Source organism: Brachyhypopomus gauderio, chromosome 16 (assembly GCF_052324685.1).
Source record: "Brachyhypopomus gauderio isolate BG-103 chromosome 16, BGAUD_0.2, whole genome shotgun sequence".
In the NCBI taxonomy this organism is placed as follows: Eukaryota; Metazoa; Chordata; class Actinopteri; order Gymnotiformes; family Hypopomidae; genus Brachyhypopomus; species Brachyhypopomus gauderio.
Genome location: NC_135226.1, coordinates 6,876,353 through 6,898,807, shown reverse-complemented (window position 1 = coordinate 6,898,807; position 22,455 = coordinate 6,876,353). Strand labels below are relative to the sequence as shown.

Genomic DNA, 22,455 nt, shown 5'->3' with positions numbered 1-22,455 from the left:
ATGACCAAAGCCATCGTCTACATCGAGGAGATGAACAGCATGGCTGACGTCACCTTCCCCTCCGTGCCAATGGTGGTGTCCCTGCTGCATTACGACGACACCACGGGCGGCCAAGGCGCTCGGCCGGCTGCCGGATACCCGGTGGTCTGCATCACAGTACGTAGCAGTTTCATTCACATCCAGTGGGCCTGAGACCCACCTCCATCAGAACTTTGTTTTTCAGGCCACGTCATGGTTGGAGAGCTCAGTTTGCTGGTCGCTTTGTTTCATCACGTTTGTGATGGTGTCGAAACAAAGACAATTATTATCACTATTATTATTATTATTATTCAAGAAAGTTATTTAGAAATAGATTGACCTTTTCAAAGCTGGCAAACTATTAAAGTTTTGGCTACTAAAACGAAATAGCGGCAACAGTATATGAGCGCATGCAAATACCGTCTCAGTGTTACAAACCGGGACTTGACGATTGTAGTTCAGTCGGCTCTTTGATGAACTAAATCTCTCACTTGCTGTGCGTTTCTCAGACTGTGGGGGTGCGTGTGTAACCTTCACAGCTGCTACACCGGCCCTCACTGTACCCTTCACACTCGATCTTTTTCATCGGCTGCTGGACCTTCTCAGAAAAGTCAGTTTCTCCACCTTCTCCTCCAGGCCTGCAACCCCAAGTACCCCACCTTCGACCGCACGGGCTCCATCTGTGCCAGCGAACGGATCAACGACACGCTGACGCGCTACCGCTGGCTGGTCAGCGCCCCCGCGGGCCCGGACGGCGTCACCGGCCCCATGAGGGAGGTGGACTTCGACACGTTCTTCACCTCATCCAAAAGCATCACGCTGGACTCGGTATACTTCCAGGCGGGGTCGCGGGTGCAGTGCGCCGCCCGGGCGGTGAACGCCAACGGGGATGAGGGGCTGGAGCTCAGCAGCCACGTCACCTCCATCAGTGTGGAGGAGGGTGGGTGGAGGACGCAGACACCGCCTCACACGCGGCCACACGCGCGCAGACGAACACGCAGCACAGCCTCACACACGGGCACACGTGTGAAGACGAACACACACTCCACAGCCTCATAACACAGGCACACGTGTACAGACAATCACGCACCATTCAGTGTCACACACACGGGCACACGTGTGCAGACAAACACATGTTTACTCACACACATTCATCGTTTTTATATGTTGTCAGGAGGTGGACTTATTTATAATAAGACATTTCTAAGGTCAGCCCTAAAGCTGACCATAAGTTTAACCTTAGCATTAAAAAATTAATGTTTTTATTCTCCCAGTTTTAAATTAAAACATGTGGCATTTGAAAGAATTGCCTTGTCGAGAACATTTCGCTGATGCTGAAAAAGCACATTCCCATATTTTTCATCGAATATGAATAAGTGGGGAATCACTGTCAACATGGCAGAGAGGGGGGTTAAACTCCCACAAAGCCGTCCTGACTAACGCTGGCCGTGCGAGGCCAGTTTCCGGAGCACAATGAGGTCCACTGACAGCGTCAGCAGGGGTGATTCCTGTTCGGTCTGGGTCTAGGACTAATCCGTGTGATGGAAGCCAGATCTTTCGAGACTCTCCATTCACCCCCGACGCCCAAGTGCTCCGACTATAATGCGTGTCTTAGGAAATGATCCAGCTTTGAAGGATTCTCTTTAGAGCAGCTTTGAGAACGAAACTCCATCTTGAGTGGAATCTTTGGCACGGTGGGGTCATGTTACACTTTGCGCTTGTGTAGGTCTGTGCCAACCCCGTGTCCTGGGAACAGTGGGTGCTGAGCCTTTCTCCGCCAAGCTGCGATACACCGGCCCAGACGAGCCCCTCCACCCCAACCTCATCAAACTGACTGTCACCATGCCCCACATCGACGGTAAGGACACCCTCGCACAGCTGGTGGACTGGCGATTTACTTTTACGCCTACTGAAACAGACGCTTTATATAATGAATCACGCAAGCGTGATTGCTTGCATTAAACTTCGTGTAAACTACGCTATATATACAATAAACGTATTCCGGTGTGAGAATGTTTCTTGAGTTTCTTCGACGTGCTGTTTGGGCAGGGATGCTGCCGGTGGTCTCCACACGCCCCCTCTCCAACTTCGAGCTGACCCTGAGTCCGGACGGGTCGCGCGTGGCCACGCACCGCTGCTCCAACCTGCTGGACGCTTCTGAGGTGCGCACCAGGCACGGCTTCATCACCGGGGCCACGCACCACCCGGAGGCTGCGGGCGGCACCGCGCCCTACCAGTACAGCGCCACCCTCAGGGGAGAGAGCACACTGCGCTTTTACAGGAACCTCCACCTGGAGGCGTGCACGTGGGTGTTTGTCAGCTACTACGACATGTCCGAGCTGCTCAGCGACTGTGGAGGGACCATCGGCACAGACGGACAGGTGGGCAAGGGCGGGGCCGGGGGAGTATGGGGGTGGGGGGGGGGGGTTGTCTAGTGTCCTTGACGCGGTCTTTGTGTCTGTCGGCGGTGCAGCCAATTAAAGCGATGTTGTGGAGTCGTGTATAAGCCTGTAAGGTGTTTGTTTGTTTGTTTTTGTTACCCACTCCACCCATGTCTCCTGTTCTAATTTGTCATTTCCGCAGTAACAGACGAAGGTTTACATCAGTGTTGTCTCATACCATATGTCAGGAATGTTGCAGAGTAAATACCTTTAAACTTTTAGTGTTCCTGTCCTCGTTAAATCCGTCACCGCGTCTGCTCGTGTGTTCAAAGTCAGCGTCCACACAAAGCTTCACGCTTCATTAGAAGTCTAACAGAGGCTCGGCTTTCACACGGGGCCGTAACGCAGAGCCGTAAAATCAAGATGCTTTTCTGAGGGTTGGCGACAGGCGTCGTCATGTGCCTCCCACTGCTGGGCTGTTTGTTTAGGCCCCTCCCCCTTTGTCACTTGTGTCTCTTCCAGGATCCGGGACCCCCCACCCTCCACACCACCCACACTCAACACTCATGCACCCTGTTATTAGACTAGTAAACTGCTGGAACTTCTTACCAGGGGCCTGGGTCATATTCTACACACACTGCCACACCTGGGTTGCTAGTCTGTCTTTTGCAGCGGTGAAAACTTGTGCTGGGATCGTCTTGCATCTCATGAGAGGACATAGGGTGTCCCATTAAAGTACTGTCTGCGCCGGGCTGGGCATTTTGGACAAATGTAGTTATTCCCACAATTACAGATTACATATTTACTGCATGGAAATGTAAAACAATGCCACCTGGTTAACTTTGATTATGATGCCATCTAGTGGTAGAGTTTTTTTCTCGTTTCTTCTACATATTAAGAGAAATACTTCAGTTGTAAAACTATGCAAATGAATATTAACATGCCTTGTGGAAAGAGCATAGAATAAAGACTAATCCTCAAGTCATTTTGGTTTGCAAATATCCACTGATGAAAACTGCTGTTTTAATACAAAGTTTGTCCTTGTGAAACCCCATTTTTGAAAAGCTGCTCTACTCCCAAGTTTCTCAGGAAGATTTGCATTTAAATTAGAAATATACAGCACAATTTACACTGAATGAGCTTCACAGCTGAACTCATGGCTGAGGTTCATGTGTTCTGATATATGCTACAGTGGTATACTGGGTGTGCTAAGGCCACTCAGCTAATAGTGCTCAATTAAATTTGTTATTAAATTTGTAACATTTTTTGTATTTAACATGTAATGGCAATAATCTGATCAGATTATAATGACATAAAATTACATAAAGATTATCGCCAGATGTCTCCCCTAATGTTGTTAATACAAACCCAACATACTGTATACATGCAGTAAAAGCCAGAGCCTCCCCAGTATAAACATGTCTGCCTGTTATTTTCCCTTAAGGATTATCAGTGAACCTTGGACAGACAGATATTTGTTTCAGGCCTAGCAGAAAAAAATGTTAGCAGAGGCTAGGATTGATCTGTTTTTAAACGTGAATTTCTCATTACTCAGGAATACAAACAACTTCGTTATAGCACAAATCTACGAATTCACTCTCCGTCCCGCAGGTGCTGAACTTGGTGCAGTCCTACGTCACCTTGCGCGTGCCCCTGCACGTGTCGTACGTCTTCCACTCCCCCGTGGGCGCGGGCGGCTGGCAGCACTTTGACCTGCACTCCGAGCTCAGGCTGACCTTCGTGTACGACACCGCCATCTTGTGGAGGGACGGCATCGGCAGCCCACCGGAGGCGGAATTACAAGGTCAAACTCGTGCATACTTCACAGAATTTTTCTTTTACATGCAACCGGTGCGTGCGTGAACATTTCTGAACACGCATGTGAATTTCTTCAAGACTTCAAATCATGCACTATTTGCGAGTACCACGTATGTGTGGGTTAGAGTGCAGGAAAGGTCCCTGTTTTTATAAAGTCTAAAAGTCTAAAGTTTCTAGGTTACAACCGTTACAAATTCACAGTGAAGTGCAGAAGGTTTTCATATGCATCTTGTCCTTTACTGCAGTATTGCACAATTCCACAATCACCTGGAATCTTCTTCAGATTTATATATACATATATATATACATATACATACACCAGTCAAATGATACACCAGTCAAAACAGCCCAGCCTGAGGCTGGGTAATCAGCTAGGCCATCTTTGGCCACCAGGGTGAGCCATACAACTGGCACAGTTAGCTACACCTCTCATCCAGCCTTATTAAAAACAGCTCAGGGGCTGACTGTTGCTCAGTCTTTGTTCAGAATTCTGGCAAACAACAAAGCCAATGTTTGCTTTCCCCATAGTCCACAGCCTTACATGGGAACTTAGTTCACTAAGTCTAAGTCCACTTAAGTCCAGTTCAGAGTGGATTCCAACACTACATCATCCTCATTTTCCCAGTTTTTCTGATGTTCAAGCAGTTCAAGCCCTGTTAATTAACCCGAAATGGGTTAGTTAGTCAGTTACATACATAAAACATACATCTTCATCAGTGTAGGTAAATTAAGTCCCAACTGGCTTGGACAGTGTTGGACTGTCACCGTGAACCCATATGTATGTGACTATGACAGCATTCTGGGCTAATCAGTCAGGGGTTCATCTTAAAGCAAGACAAAGACTGAAAACAGACAGTGTCCCAGCACAGTGTCCCAACAAAACCAGACCAAACCGGATTCTGCTGAACTACAGAGAGCTGAAGCAGAGAGACCATAAAAGTGCAGCATATGTGTAGCAACATCTCAGTGCTGGGAGGAACCTTCACAACTATATTTTCATTTCCAGGATGAATGTGTTGAGTGTGTTCAGCTGTTCTGTTTGTGCTAACACTGGCCTTTTTAAAAAATCAACAGCACAAGGATGATGTTGAAGACCCAGGTGTTTATGTTGTGGTGGTGTGTGTTTTCAGGAGCTCTCTACCCCACCAGTATGCGGATTAGTGAACAAGGACGTCTGGTTGTTAACTTCCGCACGGAGGCCCAGTTCAGGGGTCTGTTTGTCACCTCCCACCCTGGTGAGTGTGGCATCACAGAGACTGGAATCACGAAATATTCACATTCAGAAACCTAGAGTCAAGGTTGATTCTGACTTTAGAATTAGTCATTTGGTAGAAACACAAAGGATGACATAAAGGATTCTTAATATTGTTCACAATCTAAAGTGTTAGTATCAGAAGACTAATAGCCTCTGACCAGATAACTTCCTTACAAGAGTATCAGTCCAATTCCAGACTGGTTTTAGAATGGCACAACAGTAACATGCTGTTGTTTTGTTAGCATTTGCTATGAACAGGCAACCTGCTTGGCCTGTGCACCCTGTCAGAACCTCGTTAACGGATCTGCCCGCCCTCACCCCCTCCAGCTTCACCTCTGACCTCCATGATCTTGTGTGCGGACCACCCCGGACTGACCTTTAACCTCAGCCTGGTGAGGAGCGAGCCAACCTACAACCAGCCCATCCAACAGTGGACGTTCATCTCCGACTTCGCTGTGAGTCACATGTGACCTTTGACCTGTCAATCATATACACAACCACCGTATGTGAGCATGAACTGAACAAATCTATTCAAAGGCACCACTCCTGCTCATTGTTGATCTGAATTATTTATTTGCATAATTTATTTATTCATGCATTACTTTAATTTGAAACAATGAAAGCGTCATCAATGCCCAATAGCACTATAATCACCACAGTGATTTCAAGTGGAATGTTGGGCAATAATCAGATTTAATGCAAATGAAAGGTGTTGACTGGTTGTGGGCCTTCAGGGCTGTCTTTATATTGGCCTGTCGTAATGTTGTCACACAGGTGAGGGACTACTCAGGTACCTACACGGTGAAGCTGGTGCCCTGCATCACCACACCCAGTCTGCAGTACACCCTGCCTCCCGTGTGCAGTCCCCGAGAGCTCGTAACCTTTGACCTGGACATCCGCTTCCAGCAGGTCATTACACGCACACAAATGAGGCGATGCGGTTGTCGCAATGCTTCTGTGTTTGTTTGTTTGTTTGTTTGATTGATTACAGTTCTTGTGGTTCCCAATTTTGCCCTGCGACATGAAAGTTTAAGAGCATAAGGATTTTTCGAATAAATTAGAATTTCAAACTTTCAAATACTTCTAGCAGTTCCTAAATTTGGCAGGTATAAACATTTGAATTGAGTTCTGGTTAATATCTCTGGGGCCTGCAGTACTGTTCCGGACCATGTGGTCAGGGTCTTGAGAGAGCCTGTACTTCACCGCGTTCAAACGACCGATACCTGTGTCTCCGCCTCTAGGTGAGTGACCCAGTGGCAGCAGAGTTTAGCCTGAACACACAGATGTTTCTCTTATCCAAGAGGACGTTGTGGTTATCAGACGGATCCATGGGTTTTGGACAAGAGAGTGACGCGGCATTCTCTGAAGGTAAAGAGCAACCGGTCCACTTCTGTCTCGAATGTGCGCATGTTCACAGTGTACCGTGAATGCACGTTTCCGGGTTTACTTGAGTGCTTCTGAAAGTAAGTGAGCAAATATGTGCCTGTTACCTTGGCTTGGACGTTCTAAGAGCGTTTTTGGTAAGACACCGGTTTCTGTACCCCGCAGGTGATGTCATCTATGGCCGCGTCATGGTGGACCCTGTGCAGAACCTCGGCGACTCATTCGTCTGCAGCATCGAGAAGGTGTTCCTCTGCACCGGCGCGGATGGGTACGTGCCAAAGTACAACCCCGACAGCTTTGAGTACGGCTGCCTGGCGGACGCCCCCTCCCTGCTCTACCGGTTCAAGATCATCGTAAGTATTTCTCCCCCCACTGCGTACCGCATTAATCAATCAGTCATGACGGTGATAATAGTTGTGCGGATAACGTCACCTACCGGCCTCGTCTGATTTTGACTTCAGGACAAAGCGCAGCCTGAGACACAGGCCAGGGTGTTTGGAAGCATTAGCTTCAACGCTGTCCTGGCCGTCGATGACCCACAGGCCCTGGCCTTGGTCAGGCAGCCAGGGTCAGACGGCTTCAGGCTGGACTCCGCATCTCTGTTCCAGGTAAGTCTGAAGAACGTTCAGCTTTGATGGAACTGACAGAAGCTCTTGAGATATTGGAACTGTGCCAACCGCTACTGACCTGCGCCGTTGTGCTGATGTTGTAGGTGTCTGCAGGCAGGGAGTGGTTCATCCACACCATCTACACCGTGCGCTCCAAAGCTAACGCCAACCGAGGAATTGGAAAAAGGAGCTTGGAGTACCACCACGTGGGTGGGTACACGCCCCAGTCCGGCTCGGCCCGTCCCAGGAGGTCCGTCACGGGCGCCCCGGTCCTGGCTGAGGAGATCGGCACGGAGAACGAGCGCGGTACCAACATCCTGCACATAGCGCTGGAGCGCGGCACCCACAGGAAGCCCCGCCCCGACGTCGACGTGCAGGCCGCGGTCTCTCCCACCGAGCTGGAGCGCGGACACTCGGGCGGGGACCGCCTGGTGATGGTCGCCGGGATCCTGGTGGGCCTCGTCCTGACCACGCTCCTCCTCGTGCTCGTCGTCCTGGCTGCACGGACCAGGCGGGAGAGGAAGTCCGGCGAGCTTCCGAAAGCCTCCAGTAGCACAGAACCCATGATGACACATGACCCCCACACCTGCGACAGCTCCGAGGTGTGACCTCCCCCTCCTCACCCAGATTACGCGGGTGTCCATTACCACCATGTTTGTTTTGCAAGTGCCTCTTACGTACTTTGACGAGCAAAAAGATTGAACTGAGAAGAATTCCACTGAATTAAGGCTGGTTTACCAAAAGCTTCAGAATGTAAAGAGTGATATTTCCTCGACCCTCTTACCATTCCTAATGCAAAGATCTCTGAGGCACTTGTATTACTGTACGATTCCAAGGAAGACTTGAAGTCCCCAGAAAGTGTTAACCTAAAGGAGGCACTTGGTATTTACTACTGCACTGACCACACGTTAGTCATCTACAACATGCAAGTACTTCATTTAAATCCAAAGGTGCTGGGAGCATCCTGCCCAGGTGGACAGGTGCTTATCTGTATAAATGTGGGAAATTATTTTATTTCTTGTGGTTTAAGTTCAATGATCACATTATGTATTTCAAATCGTGTTACACTGAAGCATTATTGATGTTATTGGTGACTTCAGGTTGTTTTTAATGTGTCTTTTGTTTTTTGTTTTCTTTACGTTTTTTTTTTTACGTTTGCCGTTACAGACGACGGTCACTGTTTGCAGTACAGATGTGTTTTGTTTTGTTGTGTTTTTAAAAGCAGTGTGACCCAGTTTTTGGTCAGTATTTTCGCATGGTGGCTTACATTTGTTGAATAATCATGTATTATAATGTAAATTCATATAAAGACTTGAAAAAAGTGTTTCAAACAGTTTTGAACCAGTTAGTGTTTTGATATAAGTGCACGTCATTTTGTCGATTCACGTCTTTGTTCCTGATTGGTTACAGTGATTTGTTGTGGCCTCGTACTGAACATCTCACATTGCTGTCATGGTGACAAACCCAGTTCCCTGCTCTTGTAGTGAGTTTACTCTTGGGAAGTGTGAGGAGATTGGTGAGGTCATCGTTAAGACAGCTGGACTGCCTTAGTGGAGTCCAGCAACACCAGGCAACCCGTTACATCTCGATATGCTCTTCTGTATCTTGTAACCAGATGCTTCTGAGGACCACTGCTACCCCTGTTTTACATTTGAGCGTTTGGGTTCTGTGATATTTCATCTTGTCGTGTGGTAGCGTATTTAATAAGATGTTTGTTTAGTGTTCACTGGTTTAAATGTACTGTGAACCCACAGAAACGAAGCTGCCCGGGTCCAGATCATTCAACACTGCCTTGCCCGAACGTGTTTCCATAATGGATAACTCACACACCTGTTTGTATGAGTTTGCACTCATGTATGAGAATAGCTTTGACTATTTATTTATTGTTCATCTTCTGTCTCATAGCCATTGTGTACAGATGAACCACAGTTTGCATACTGTAAATGAACCTGTACACTTGTGCTAGCCAGTTACATTACTGTAGTTACATTAGCATGCTTACTTGTGACAAAACCTTCCTGACTTGATCTGAAACAGGTTCAGACGGGCATGTGTTTAAAACCGTCCTAAGTCACAGTCTGGTTCTGCTTGTGCAAAGCTGTGTTGTGGGTTTTTATTGGCTCAGGTTTTTCACTGATTCATGTTTTGTAAACAGTAGATGCTGGTTTCATTGTTTTTTTATTCAGTTTACACAAGTGATCAGTTAATCCTGCTTATGTACATATAAAATTGCATAGAAGTCTAGATGTTTTCTTGGGGAATGGTCAGTGTTGACTACTATATGTATTCATAATCTACATAAACCATAGGTGTGGTCTATTAAAAAAAAGTGTCTTTGTAACTTGACTCCTGTTTATGAACTACGTCAGCAACACAGATTAATCAACGAACATTACCTTGTGTACATTGTGGTGCTTTTCAAATAAACAGATTTTCACCAGAACGCATGTCTATGGCTGCTTCCTTTCGGGCTTCTGGTAGCGGGTCGATCTCGTAGCGCCTGGCGGGCGTGTTCCACAAGGCACTCGGCCTGCCCGTCAGCCGTCTCCGGTGTCTAATGCTACACTCAGGTACGCAGCTGTTTATGGGCCACACAGGGACGTGCCAGCACTGGACACCACTTCACTATGGGCTGGTGTTTGAGGGGAATGTGTACAGAGGACCAACAGCTTAAATAAGATTCTTTCCTGCCTCATTGGGACCCAGATACTGCCAATTCGAATCCCGGTACCCATCACCAGTTATGAGGCATAGGATGTGTTGGTAGCAGATTTTGGGTTAAACAACGGTGTTGGTGGGGTGGTGTCACCATGGTGACCCACTGCCGGGCCTTCACTGGCCCAAACTCAGGAGCCTGACACAGAGAGTCTATGGCAAGATAAAGCTGCCGTCAGTCCAGAAAAGGCAGGGCCAGTTGTTGGCTACGAAAAACACCCTTCAAACAACCGTTGTGTGTTGTAAATCAGTGGAAAAGCACTGTGGACCAAGCAGTGGAGGGGTTCTGTCCTGCAATGCATGCTGGGCGATTGTCTGCTGCAATCGGCACCCTCCAGAGTCTGGCCCAAAACATGGTCCGTTTCTGGGAAGTCATGTGACTTCTGAATAAACTTTTTTTTTTTTGTGCAATTTTGTCAAATTCGTGTGCGTTGTTTGTAAAGGCTCACTTTGCTGAGGCTGTGGTGAGGTTGACTGAAGACATTTTTCTCAGTAATGATGGAGTAAATAACCTGAGCAAGAATCAAAAAGACAAAATGATCTCTTCACTGTTTCTTGTAGCTTTCCTCTCTTTAGCAGCGGAGGCGCAGAAACAAGTGTGAGTACTCATTACTTCAAGTGATCTTGTTACACTGTATATCTTCTCAGTGTAAGAGAGAATGCTGTCTGCTGTGTTTTTCTTCAACAATCCATGCAGTGTTTTGTGGGTGTGTGTGTGTGTGTGTGTGTGTGTGTGTGTGTGTGTGTGTGTGTGTGTCGTTTACGTACCCCAGTTGTCTCATTACTGCTCCGTATGTTGTTCACGTGGGAGTTGAGGAGACCATAAGTGTACAGCTCCACGGAGCCACAAAACCTGTCAGCGTTGATCTGTACTTCAAACCTCATAAAGAGGACAAACTGATATCTGAGATGCAACACGTGCTTTTAAATGATGCCAATCGCTATCAAGCTATCGTGAAACTCAAGGTACGAGTGTGTTCCTACTCTAAAACGTTTCCCTTTAGAAGCTCCACAGTGTTTTAATGTCCATCTCCAAATACTCCTTCAGGTGGACCCGCTCCTGTACAATGATCAACGAAAACAATCTAAAGACAAATACATCCAGCTTGTCGCAGCGAATGACCTTTTGTTTAAAAAGAAAAAGTATGCAAACATCCTTGTGTCGACCAGAAGAGGGTACATCTTCATACAAACAGACAAACCTATCTATAACCCTGGAGAGAAAGGTAAGCCAGAGAAACAAAGTGTGGTGGGGTGACGATCTGTGCTGTCAGTTCACGTGTTGATCACACTTGTTTTCTCTGTACAGTCCAATATAGAGTCTTCACTTTAGACAACTACATGCGTCCCACAGATGACACAATCCTTGTTCAGATATTTGTAAGTATCATAGAATGTGAATAAAGTGCCACACTGAATAATGTTAATGACAATATTATATTTTTTGAGACAACGAAATTACGAAAAAGACGAAATTAACATAATAATTCTCAATAGAACTGCAAAGGTCTGCTGGTTTATAGTCATATCTTGAGATCCAACCAAATTCTGGACAGGAGTATCGCTATTCCCAACGTGGAGTTGTGAGTTCATTTATTTATTGTGTTTTCTAATATTAGGCAGGATACATGTACTGTAGCTGTTCTTCTCTAATATGTTATGAATGATATGAAGAGTCACTGTGAATTGTCACTCGCTGAAAAGTAATTTCACTTCTTCTCAGAGCTGGCCATTGGAAAATCACCGCCTCCTTCTCAAATTATGGCCAACCCGTCAGCTCGGTGGAATTCGAGGTTCGGGAGTACGGTGTGTGTTGCGTGTGGGACACGGTCTCTACCACTCCTTCAACATGTTCTTGTTTTGACTGGATTTGACTGTGTCGTTAGTTCAGATCATTCTGCAGATGGCGGCTGGTGGAAATCGTTGAATGATTCAGCCTGTGTTGACATCTTTGACCCCCGCACTAAAAGTTTTTGTCTGGGCAGGGTTAAGAGAGAGTGTGTGTGTTGTATCGAGGGAGTGTGCGTGAGTGTTGAATGACTGAGTGTGAGTGTTGAATGAGTGTGTTGAATAAGTGTGAGTGTTGAATGAGTGAGTGTTGAATGAGTTTGTGTGAGTGTTGAATGAGTGTGCGTGAGTGTTGAATGACTGTGTTGAATAAGTGTGAGTGTTGAATGAGTGTGCGTGAGTGTTGAATGACTGTTGAATAAGTGTGAGTGTTGAATGAGTGTGTTGAATAAGTGTGAGTGTTGAATGAGTGAGTGTTGAATGAGTTTGTGTGAGTGTTGAATGAGTGTGCGTGAGTGTTGAATGACTGTGTTGAATAAGTGTGAGTGTTGAATGAGTGTGCGTGAGTGTTGAATGAGTGTGTTGAATAAGTGTAAGTGTTGAATGAATGTATGTGATTGTTGAATAAGTGTGTTGTGTTGAATAAATGTGTTGTCAAAGTCAAATTTATTTATATAGTGCTTTTTACAATACATGTTGTCAAAAAGCAGCTTTACAATCGTATAGGTCCAGATCCCTAATGAGCAAGCCAAAGGCAACAGTGGCAAGGAGAAACTCCCTATGATGGTGGGGAATATGAAACCTCGGGAGGACCAAGACTCAAAAGGGAACCCATCCTCCGTTGTGTTGAATAAATTTCAGTGTTGATTGAGTGAGTTTGATTGAGTGTTGAATGAATGGGTTTTGTTGAATAAGTGTGATTGTTGAATGAATGTGTTGTGTTGAATAAGTGTGAGTGTCCATTGAGTGAGTGTTGAATGAATGGGTTTTGTTGAATAAGTGTGATTGTTGAATGAATGTATTGTGTTGAATAAGTGTGAGTGTCCATTGAGTGAGTGTGAGTGAGTGTTGAATGAGTTTGAAGTGCTGCTGGTATACTCTCACCAAACACTTGTGCAATGGGTCTGGTCAGTGGGTCTGGTCAGTGATGGTCAGTGGAGCTAAATGTTTCTAAATGTTTCTCAAGGCATCATTCATCATTCATATGCCCCCATAATTGTTCTGTCATCTACAGTTCTGCCCTTGTTTGAGGTGAATATCAAAGCAACACAACCCTACCATACTCTGAGCGATGATATTTTTCAATTCAACATCTCTGCCAGGTATGTTGCTCGTTGTTTTGCTGAATGCTGATTATTATCATTTTTATTTATGCTATTATTTCTGATTATTTATTCATTTTATCCATGCTTGGACCCTGCAGATACACCTATGGGAAGGGTGTTGATGGTACAGCGCATATACGGTTTGGCCTTGTGGATAACACTGGAGAGAGGACATATTTACCTGGTACTGAAAAACAAGCTGCAGTGAGTAGAATTAAACACTTTAGACTTAAATGCTTAAATGCTTATCAGTATTCTTCTGTAAAGTGTAGTTTGTACAGAATTCTCTGGATGTACTTTAAATATTCTGTAATCCGCCGTTTAGGTTGAGGATGGCCATGTTAACATTATAGTGCTCACTTCAGAACTGGAGAGTGCTGCAGCCAATCAGAACAAGCCACACATTGAAGGCTTCTACCTATATATAGCTGCCACAGTCCTGGAAAAAGCAAGTGAGTTCGACCCAGTGAGCCTGTTTGCAGTAGGCCGGCTCTCATCATCACTCACAGGAAGGAGAATCGTGAGAAGGATTGGGCTCACTGTCCTGTGCTGGTATCCCTGCAGGTGGAGATCTTGAGGAAGCGGAGAGCTCCTCGGTAAAGATCGTCACCTCTCCATACGTCGTCGATTTGTCCAAGACGAAGAAATATTTTTCTCCTGGGGGCAAGTTCTCCATTCGGGTACGAATATTCCAAATCTGAACACGAACAGAATCAAGGCCGTTAGAGCACCCGCCTCATAATGAGATCGACAACCTATTCTTTTCCCTGTCCCACTAAAACTAAACATACCAAAGCTTCTTTCTTCTTCAGAAATATCATTGCAGCTGCACAAATGACATGAATTCTAAGTGAGGTGGTAGTCGGTGGTTACGTTGTAAAACATTGTGAAGGTCTCACAGCTCGATCTCGTTCATCTAGCGGTACTTGTGCCATTCCGCAGGGCACTACCACCTACCCAGACGGCTCTAGGGTCCCTCACTTGAAAATCAAGGCTACCATCACCGTAAATCCTCAACGGGAAGTTCTGACTGCAGAGAGCACAGGGGACCACACGGGGGACATAGCCATCAGCATCGAAGTACCAAAGCAGGCGGAAACCATGTTTATTACGGTATCTTGGAGTTCGGATTGCAGTCGTTTCGTTTCATCATCCAGTGTTCCTGCGCGTTGACGTCGGGCAGGTGGATGAGGCGGGAACCTTCTTTTCTCCTCGGCAGGTGACTGCGGAGGGAGGTCACGGGGAGGTCATCGTTAGTGATGCCAAGATAGAGGTCACGGCCATCGTGGCTGCGGGGCAGAGTTACCTGAGTGTGGAGGTGCCTCCCCAGGTCCTGCAGCCTGGTCAACAACTACAGGTCACATTCAGAGACATCACTGCTTCCGCAGCAAGGCCATCCCACATCTATTACCTGGTAATCATGTACCTGCTTATTATTGCCTGCTTATGTAATTGGTCGCACATACGTTGAAGCAAATTCAAATTGGTGTACCCTGCATTCGCCTGGTGATGCTGGGATTGGCTCCAGCCCCCCTGTGACCCCAACTAGCGGGATTAAACGGTAAAGATGATGGATGGATGGATGAATGGATGGATGGATGGATGGATGGATGGATGGATGGATGGATGGATGGAAATTTGATTTGATTTACAATATATCACCAGTCTTCTGATCTGGTGCCTTTACTTAAATCTGATGCCTTTATCTGATCATCTGATGCCTTTACTTAAATCTGAAGTGTATGAAAAGCATTATCGGGTGCTCCAGAGCCACTGAGCACGCCAGAGCTTGAGTTGTGTCGTGGTCTCGTGATTCAGCCGCCTCTGAGGTGTTCCTCTCCCCGCAGCTCATGAGCAAGGGGAGATTTCTGAGGGCGGAGGTGGTGAAGCGAACTGCTCTGACCTCCGTGAGTCTGGCCTTCTCCATGGACATGGTGCCCTCATTCCGTCTCATCGCCTACTACTACACCGAGGACTCGAGCATAGTGGCGGACTCCGTGTGGGTGGATGTGAAGGACGTGTGCGAAGGAAAGGTGAAGTAGCTCCGCCCACAGCCCCTCTCAGCTCCGCATACATGCGATTAGTTTGTTTTCACACAGATTTTTCTATAGGTAGAAATAGTTCCGTTCGCTGACCTGAAACCTGCACAGCAATTCGAGGTGTCCGTCCGAACAGATGCAGACAGTACGGTGGCTCTGTCTGCTGTGGACTCGGCTGTGTACGTCCTGAACAAGAAGAACAAACTGAGCCCTCAGAAGGTAGAATTCATAAAGTCACATGAAATACTGCCCACGCATACCACACTTCTCCAACTCTTCCCAGCATTTTATCGGTGTATTACCTCATAATGATCCTACATTATGATTGATACATTTTAGAATGCTATTTTTGTTTGTCTGAACATTTTTTGTAATACCATTTGCACTAAGGGTATTATTCATGCAAGGTGTATTTGACTTTGACTGCTATTTTCTTTAGTCTTTCTTTAAATTTGAGCAAATAAAATGTGCTAAACATGAAGCGAACCTTCCCCAGGTTTTTGACCACATGAACTCGTACGACCTGGGCTGCTCTGTGGGTGGAGGCAACGACTCCAGATCGGTGCTAGAAGGCGCTGGCCTCACCTTCATCTGCAACTGTGGAACCAATGCATCTGTGATCGCACGTAACGTCCTATAAGTGTACTCCCATCAGCAGGAAGGAGGGGCCAACAATTATCTCAGTGAAATGCAGTGTCTGTGGTAACGGCAAAGGGGATAATGCCCTCACATCATTTTCTCCCTCTTCCCAATTAGATCATGTGTGTTATAACAAACCACATCGGCAGAAGAGAGACCTGCAGTACAGCAAACTGAGTGAGACATCGGAGAGCTTCTGAGGGAGCTGTATATTACATTATTGTGTATATGTAATATAAAATACAACAGGAATGTGCAATATGTTCAGTCAACAGCTTCAAGCACCCAGACAGGAAGTGCTGCGATGACGGCAGGAAGTTGACCCTGGCCCAGGGGAAGTCATGTGACGAGAGGCTGAAGCGGACGGCGCACCAGACCGAGAGCTGCCGGCAGGCCTTCAAAAGGTGCTGCGAGGCCACTGTCGCACAGAGGAAGAACGCCAGGCGCCGCTCTCAGATACGCCACCTCGGGAGAAGTTCGGGTCAGTGGTCACCTGGCTGGTGGCAGATTCCACGCCTTTAGCAGACGAAGGGAGAGTGGTGCCTGATCGTCTTCATGTCTTTTGTCATCCTTTCTGCAACGTCTCTTAACTTTACGTTGTGGTAGGGATGAGTAGGAGCCCAAGACACAGGCAGCATGCAGAACACAACTGTTAGTCAATGGCAACAGGCCTTAGCGCTTTTAGCGCTGGACATTTAACACGTGAGCAATGTCACGTCTCAAAAACAACTGACAATGACTGCGCGACACACACTCAGAAGACAACGAGCAACACACTGCAATCGAAAAGACGAGACACACACAACTCTGACAAACACACACACACAACATGGAGCACACGCGGGAGTACGTATATGGACGTGGACGAATGTAACCACACAGGCCCGCCCCAAAGGGAGGGGTCCGGGTTGTACCATGACGGTGGTGTTTCTTACGCGTTAAATTCAGTTAATTCAAATGCTAACCTAGTTACATTAATGGCTCCGTCAGCACAAAAAAACCTGTTAAAGGGTGATATTCTTCGTTATTCTCTATTAGTCCAGACTGTGTGTAAAATACAGGATATGGATATGAATGTAAACATTCTACTCCGGCTTGTAGTCTAGGAAAGGTTTAAGCCCCGCCTCCAGTCTGGTTGCCGTTGGCAGTGAAATCCCCTAGTTTTGTTCAGGACCCTGTGTCTGTTTGTCCCACCACTGCTGTCAAAGAGGAAGTTAAAGACTGTTAGAGACTGAAACTGGGATTAAGAGGAACCCACTAGGTTTGATCTCTGCACAGCGCGGGACATCTCCGTGGAGGACATGATTGACGAGGCTGCCATCCACCTACGAAGCTACTTCCCCCAGTCGTGGATGTGGGTCCTTATGCAGCCACACACCTCAGGCGACATCAGGTAGATCTTAGGCCCAGACGCCTGATAAACACTGAATGTTTTGATGACACACAACATCCGGCTATGCTGACTTGTCTCCTAGCAACAGCATGAATATTACCTCTGTGAAGAATCTGATAACATCAGGCACACATTACATCAAATGTTCTGTAATAATTCCAGGTATCGCACAGTTGCTCCAGACTCCATAACGACATGGGAAGTCCAAGCTGTGAGCATTTCTCCAACAAAAGGTAGCAAACTTTATCCAGCATTTTCAGGCTGAGTGCCATTACATTTCTCATGGCTAATTCTTTTTCAGCCATAAGTTAAATGCTAGTCTAATCCCATTTTAATGCTAGTTCCTGCATTGTGTCCTTTTAGGATTTTGTGTAGCTGATCCACAGCCTCTGAGAGTCTTCCAAGACTTTTTTGTCTCTGTTAAACTGCCTTACTCGGTAAAGAAGAATGAACAACTTGAGTTGAAAGCAGTCATATACAACTATAAGCAAGAGAGCTTAGAGGTAAGGATCAGAGTAACCGATCACTCCTCATCCCAAAGCCCCCAGTCTTTCAATCTGAAGTCTGAAGACTGAGTCTGAGGACTAACTCTGAGAACAGAGTCTGAGGACTAAGTTTCAGCACTGAGTCTGAACACTACACCTGAACACTACACCTGAACACTGAGTCCGACCACTCCTGGCACCCACGTGTTCCACCCCCTCCCCTTTTCCCCCAGGTCACCGTGAAGATGGAGAAGGTGGAGGGTCTGTGCACCGCAGGTGGGGGTGACGTGGTGGAGAAAGTCTCGCTGGCAGGCCAGTCTGCCACTGCTGTCTACTTCACCGTGGTGCCTCTCGTCATCGGCAGCCTTCCCATCAATGTGCTGGCCTACGCCTCTGAATTAGTCTCCGACCGCGTACAGAAAGAGCTCCGAGTGGTGGTACACTGCTCTAGCATCAAAAACACTTTATACAAGATGTATCTGATAAGCTGATTAAAGCACGCACCAGGCAGTTAAGTCTAAGGGCGATTAATCAGCTGAAAAATTTCGGATTCAAAACTACATTTTAACTTCAGGTTGACTGACATTAATGCACCTATATTAACTCTGATCTGACATACAGGGCGAAGGAGAACTGGTCTCTGTCCATATGGAACACAACGTCGATACAAGGAGTAAGCTGGCTTGTAACAAAACACATTATAAATAAAGGCATATGGAGGTCATGTTAGTAAACATCTCTTCCTGTACAGGTGATAAAACCCTGGAATTTCACCTTCCTGATCCGGATGATAAGGTGCCAGGGCAAGATTCTGCCACGTACATGAGTTTTAAAGGTGAGCAGATTCATTAGAATATAGCATGCCATGTCCGAGAATAGCCCGTCTGTCTAAGAGTGGAGAAATATCTGCACGATAACACGTTCCTACAAGTCCAGGGTTCAAGGAAGAAAGCAAAGAGCTGCGAACACTTCTGATAAATCAACCTCCAAGACTTCAGTGTCAACAAAGTTCAACCATTATTTAGTTACAGCAATATGCAGCCACGTTCATGGTTCCTCATAGTTAGCTCCTTTTGTTCCTCATAGGTAGCTCCTTTGGTTCCTCATAGTTAGTTCCTTTTGTTCCTCATAGGTAGCTCCTTTGGTTCCTCATAGTTAGTTCCTTTGGTTCCTCATAGTTAGTTCCTTTGGTTCCTCATAGTTAGCTCTGTTGGTTCCTCATAGTTAGCTCTGTTGGTTCCTCATAGTTAGTTCCTTTGGTTCCTCATAGTTAGTTTCTTTGGTTCCTCATAGTTAGCTCATTTGGTTCCTCATAGTTAGCTCCTTTGGTTCCTCATAGTTAGTTCCTTTGATTCCTCATAGTTAGTTCCTTTGGTTCCTCATAGTTAGTTCCTTTGGTTCCTCATAGTTAGTTCCTTTGGTTCCTCATAGTTAGCTCTGTTGGTTCCTCATAGTTAGCTCTGTTGGTTCCTCATAGTTAGTTCCTTTGGTTCCTCATAGTTAGTTTCTTTGGTTCCTCATAGTTAGCTCATTTGGTTCCTCATAGTTAGCTCCTTTGGTTCCTCATAGTTAGCTCCTTTGGTTCCTCATAGTTAGTTCCTTTGGTTCCTCATAGTTAGCTCCTTTGGTTCCTCATAGTTAGCTCTGTTGGTTCCTCATAGTTAGTTCCTTTGGTTCCTCATAGCTCCTTTGGTTCCTCATAGTTAGCTCCTTTAGTTCCTCATAGTTAGCTCCTTTGGTTCCTCATAGTTAGCTCCGTTGGTTCCTCATAGTTAGTTCCTTTGGTTCCTCATAGCTCCTTTGGTTACTCATAGTTAGCTCCTTTAGTTCCTCATAGTTAGCTCCTTTGGTTCCTCATAGTTAGCTCCTTTGGTTCCTCATAGTTTAGGGTGACCAAACGTCCGTATTTCCCGGGACATGTCCGTATTTCACGTCCTGTCCCGGGCGTCCCGGGATATTTTTTAAAACTGTGGAAATGTCCTGGTTTTTAAATTACGTTAATCGGGCCATTAATTCTACAGGCACTAGGACCCTGAGCACGGCGCTGTATGACACGGAATACCTGAGCCTTATCAGTTGAGCCTCATCATACTCAACTGGCGGGGAACCACCAACTTACGTTCGCCCCCCCCCCCCAGTGTCCTGGTTTTCCCAAACAAAAATATGGTCACCCTATCATAGTTAGCTCCTTTGGTTCCTCATAGTTAGCTCTTTTGGTCTTTTGGTTCCTCATAGTTAGCTCCTTTGGTTCCTCATAGTTAGCTCCTTTGGTTCCTCATAGTTAGCTCCTTTGGTTCCTCATAGTTAGTTCCCTTGGTTCCTCATAGGTAGCTCCTTTGGTTTCACATAGTTAGTTCCTTTGGTTTCTCATAGGTAGCTTCTTTCGTTTCTTATTGTCCTGCTCCAGGTGGTGTGATGGGGGAGTCTGTAGATAACTGCCTGAATATAGAGGGTGTGGATCAGCTCATCCAGCTCCCCACAGGCTGTGCTGAGCAGACCATGGTAAAGATGTCTCCTGCGATCCATGCGATTTCGTACCTAGACGCCACCAACCAGTGGCTGTACCTCAAATCCGAACGCAGGGAGGAGGCCAAAGCCATGATCCAAGCTGGTAGGTGTTAAAATCTTGCATCAGTTAGCCCTCACGTGACACTAATGGTGCCATCATAAATTACGTGCTGTGTATCTAACAGGTTATAACCGAGTCCTTACGTACAAGAAGACGGATGGATCTTACGGAGCTTTCCTGAATACACCTAGCAGCGTTTGGTGATTGTTTACCCTTTAATTTAAACATTGGGAAAACCACAATGGTTCAGATTAGTCATAGATTAGTCATAATTCTTTACTACAACTGCCTTTAGATGGTAACTTGCCACTGACCTTACCCAGTTCAATACCTGGCTCAAAGCTGCTTTAAAGACATATAGATCAGTAAAGCCATGATTCATGTCCAGAAAATTGTCCAGCGGTATAGAAACGGGATTATTTTCTTACATATTGTGAGTGTTGGATGACCCCTCCAGGTTAACAGCCTTCATTGCTAAGGAGCTCACTGGATCAAGGGACATTATTGAAGTACAGGATTTTTACATTCAAGAGGCCATGAGCTACTTGATGTCCAAACAGAAAGAAACCGGGTCGTGGGACGATCCAAACCCTCTCTACGACAAAGGAATGAAGGCAATGCTTTCTTCTAAGGAGATTCAGTGTGCATCATGCATATCTGTGTGTCTTTGCTTTGTCATAAATCAAAACAGATTTTTTTGTTCCAGACAGAGGGACAGTTGGTTTCTAAACTTTGTGTTTTCAGGGTGGAGTTGGACAGACGGAGGACGCTACACCCCTGACTGCATTCATTCTCATATCAATGATACATGCTAAGCAAGTGTATGGACTGGGAACAGACACAAAACTGGTAACACATATCAATCTTATAATGAATTGCTTATCTACTCATGAAAAAATTAAAAGAAGTTCAAATCTTGTTTACATAATCTACCTTAAAAAATGCCATTTTCTGTCTCTCCATATCAGATCTTGGCTATGAATAAAGCGACATCGTATCTGGTGGAGCATTTAGACGCGATTGAGAACTCTTATGCTATGGCCATTACAGCGTATGCACTGTCTCTGCATAAACCCCAGAGCACGGAGGCCCAGCAAGCTCACAGGAATCTGATGCAAATGGCCACCTGTGATAAAGGTTATAGCTGACATCACTGTGATCACTATGACACTAAGACATCATTGTGATCACTATTCTGCAGTACAGTGAAGCAAATCTCTGGTTTTTCCATGTCAACCAACATTCATTTCACTCTAATTCTCCCTGGACTTTAAACTTCACACACTGCACTATAGTGTGGCCAGATCATGTCAATATCATGCGATATGAAATGCCTGGAGCCAGCATTGCCGACCTGTCCCCGCCCTTAGATCAGTGTTTCTGGGAGGCGAGAGGAAAGGAGGCGGTCCTGGGTAAGAAGGCTGACGCCCTGAGCGTGGAGGCCACGGCCTACGGCCTGCTCCACGCCGTCGCCCTGCAGGACAAGTCCACGGCCGGACGTGCCGCAGCCTGGCTGACCCAGCAGCGCAAGTACGGGGGAGGCTTCAGGTCCACGCAGGTACCCGCTAACCCGAGCACGTCCGAACCCATCGTCTCTACACCACCTGTAAAACGCAGTGCTGATTCCTGGAGACAGCAGACGGGGCTGACCTCTGTGTCTCTGTTCCCTGTTGTGTAGGACACGGTCGTGGCTCTTGAGGCTCTGTCCAAGTTTAGCATTCAGAACAACGACGTGGATGACTTGGACCTGAAAGTGGAAATGTGTGTGAACAGCAAACACGCAAAGAACCTACATTTAACCAAGAGTAATGCGCTGACCCAAGCAGCGGTTCAGGTGAGACAAACGTCTACTGCACTTAAAACTACACTGGGTTAGCATGTAGAATCTTCTTTTATCTATTTATGCAAATGGATTCTTCTTCAGTAATGGTACCAAATCTGTTTTACGAACGTTTGTGTAGATCAAAGAAACAGGAAAAGTGGCAGTCAGCGTAAAGGGGCAAGGAATAGGAACATTATCAGTGAGTGCCCCTCTACCT

General features: G+C 46.3%; 2 protein-coding genes across 2 annotated transcripts in view; both read left to right on the top strand.

The window, feature by feature from the left end:
- Positions 1-9,906, top strand: part of frem2b (FRAS1 related extracellular matrix 2b) — a 53,399-nt gene extending 43,493 nt beyond the window's left edge. The window contains exons 13-24 of the mRNA XM_076976272.1: positions 1-156; positions 655-958; positions 1,745-1,876; positions 2,068-2,399; positions 4,011-4,203; positions 5,348-5,452; positions 5,800-5,927; positions 6,247-6,381; positions 6,714-6,840; positions 7,021-7,208; positions 7,317-7,463; positions 7,568-9,906. Coding sequence (XP_076832387.1) covers positions 1-156; positions 655-958; positions 1,745-1,876; positions 2,068-2,399; positions 4,011-4,203; positions 5,348-5,452; positions 5,800-5,927; positions 6,247-6,381; positions 6,714-6,840; positions 7,021-7,208; positions 7,317-7,463; positions 7,568-8,071 — 2,451 coding nt within the window. The 3' untranslated portion in view covers positions 8,072-9,906. The remainder of the gene's footprint in view (positions 157-654; positions 959-1,744; positions 1,877-2,067; positions 2,400-4,010; positions 4,204-5,347; positions 5,453-5,799; positions 5,928-6,246; positions 6,382-6,713; positions 6,841-7,020; positions 7,209-7,316; positions 7,464-7,567) is intronic.
- A 685-nt stretch (positions 9,907-10,591) lies between these two features.
- The window catches only part of c4 (complement component 4), a 17,523-nt gene continuing 5,659 nt past the window's right edge, over positions 10,592-22,455 (top strand). The window contains exons 1-31 of the mRNA XM_076976741.1: positions 10,592-10,776; positions 10,952-11,144; positions 11,227-11,404; positions 11,488-11,558; positions 11,676-11,761; positions 11,902-11,984; positions 13,201-13,288; positions 13,390-13,495; positions 13,617-13,743; positions 13,856-13,971; positions 14,234-14,404; positions 14,511-14,705; positions 15,139-15,324; positions 15,403-15,549; positions 15,827-15,956; positions 16,087-16,146; positions 16,238-16,450; positions 17,248-17,362; positions 17,525-17,595; positions 17,726-17,865; positions 18,081-18,284; positions 18,469-18,520; positions 18,599-18,682; positions 20,255-20,458; positions 20,541-20,616; positions 20,874-21,030; positions 21,161-21,265; positions 21,385-21,553; positions 21,787-21,974; positions 22,095-22,250; positions 22,378-22,437. Coding sequence (XP_076832856.1) covers positions 10,715-10,776; positions 10,952-11,144; positions 11,227-11,404; positions 11,488-11,558; positions 11,676-11,761; positions 11,902-11,984; positions 13,201-13,288; positions 13,390-13,495; positions 13,617-13,743; positions 13,856-13,971; positions 14,234-14,404; positions 14,511-14,705; positions 15,139-15,324; positions 15,403-15,549; positions 15,827-15,956; positions 16,087-16,146; positions 16,238-16,450; positions 17,248-17,362; positions 17,525-17,595; positions 17,726-17,865; positions 18,081-18,284; positions 18,469-18,520; positions 18,599-18,682; positions 20,255-20,458; positions 20,541-20,616; positions 20,874-21,030; positions 21,161-21,265; positions 21,385-21,553; positions 21,787-21,974; positions 22,095-22,250; positions 22,378-22,437 — 3,993 coding nt within the window. The 5' untranslated portion in view covers positions 10,592-10,714. The remainder of the gene's footprint in view (positions 10,777-10,951; positions 11,145-11,226; positions 11,405-11,487; positions 11,559-11,675; positions 11,762-11,901; positions 11,985-13,200; positions 13,289-13,389; positions 13,496-13,616; positions 13,744-13,855; positions 13,972-14,233; positions 14,405-14,510; positions 14,706-15,138; positions 15,325-15,402; positions 15,550-15,826; positions 15,957-16,086; positions 16,147-16,237; positions 16,451-17,247; positions 17,363-17,524; positions 17,596-17,725; positions 17,866-18,080; positions 18,285-18,468; positions 18,521-18,598; positions 18,683-20,254; positions 20,459-20,540; positions 20,617-20,873; positions 21,031-21,160; positions 21,266-21,384; positions 21,554-21,786; positions 21,975-22,094; positions 22,251-22,377; positions 22,438-22,455) is intronic.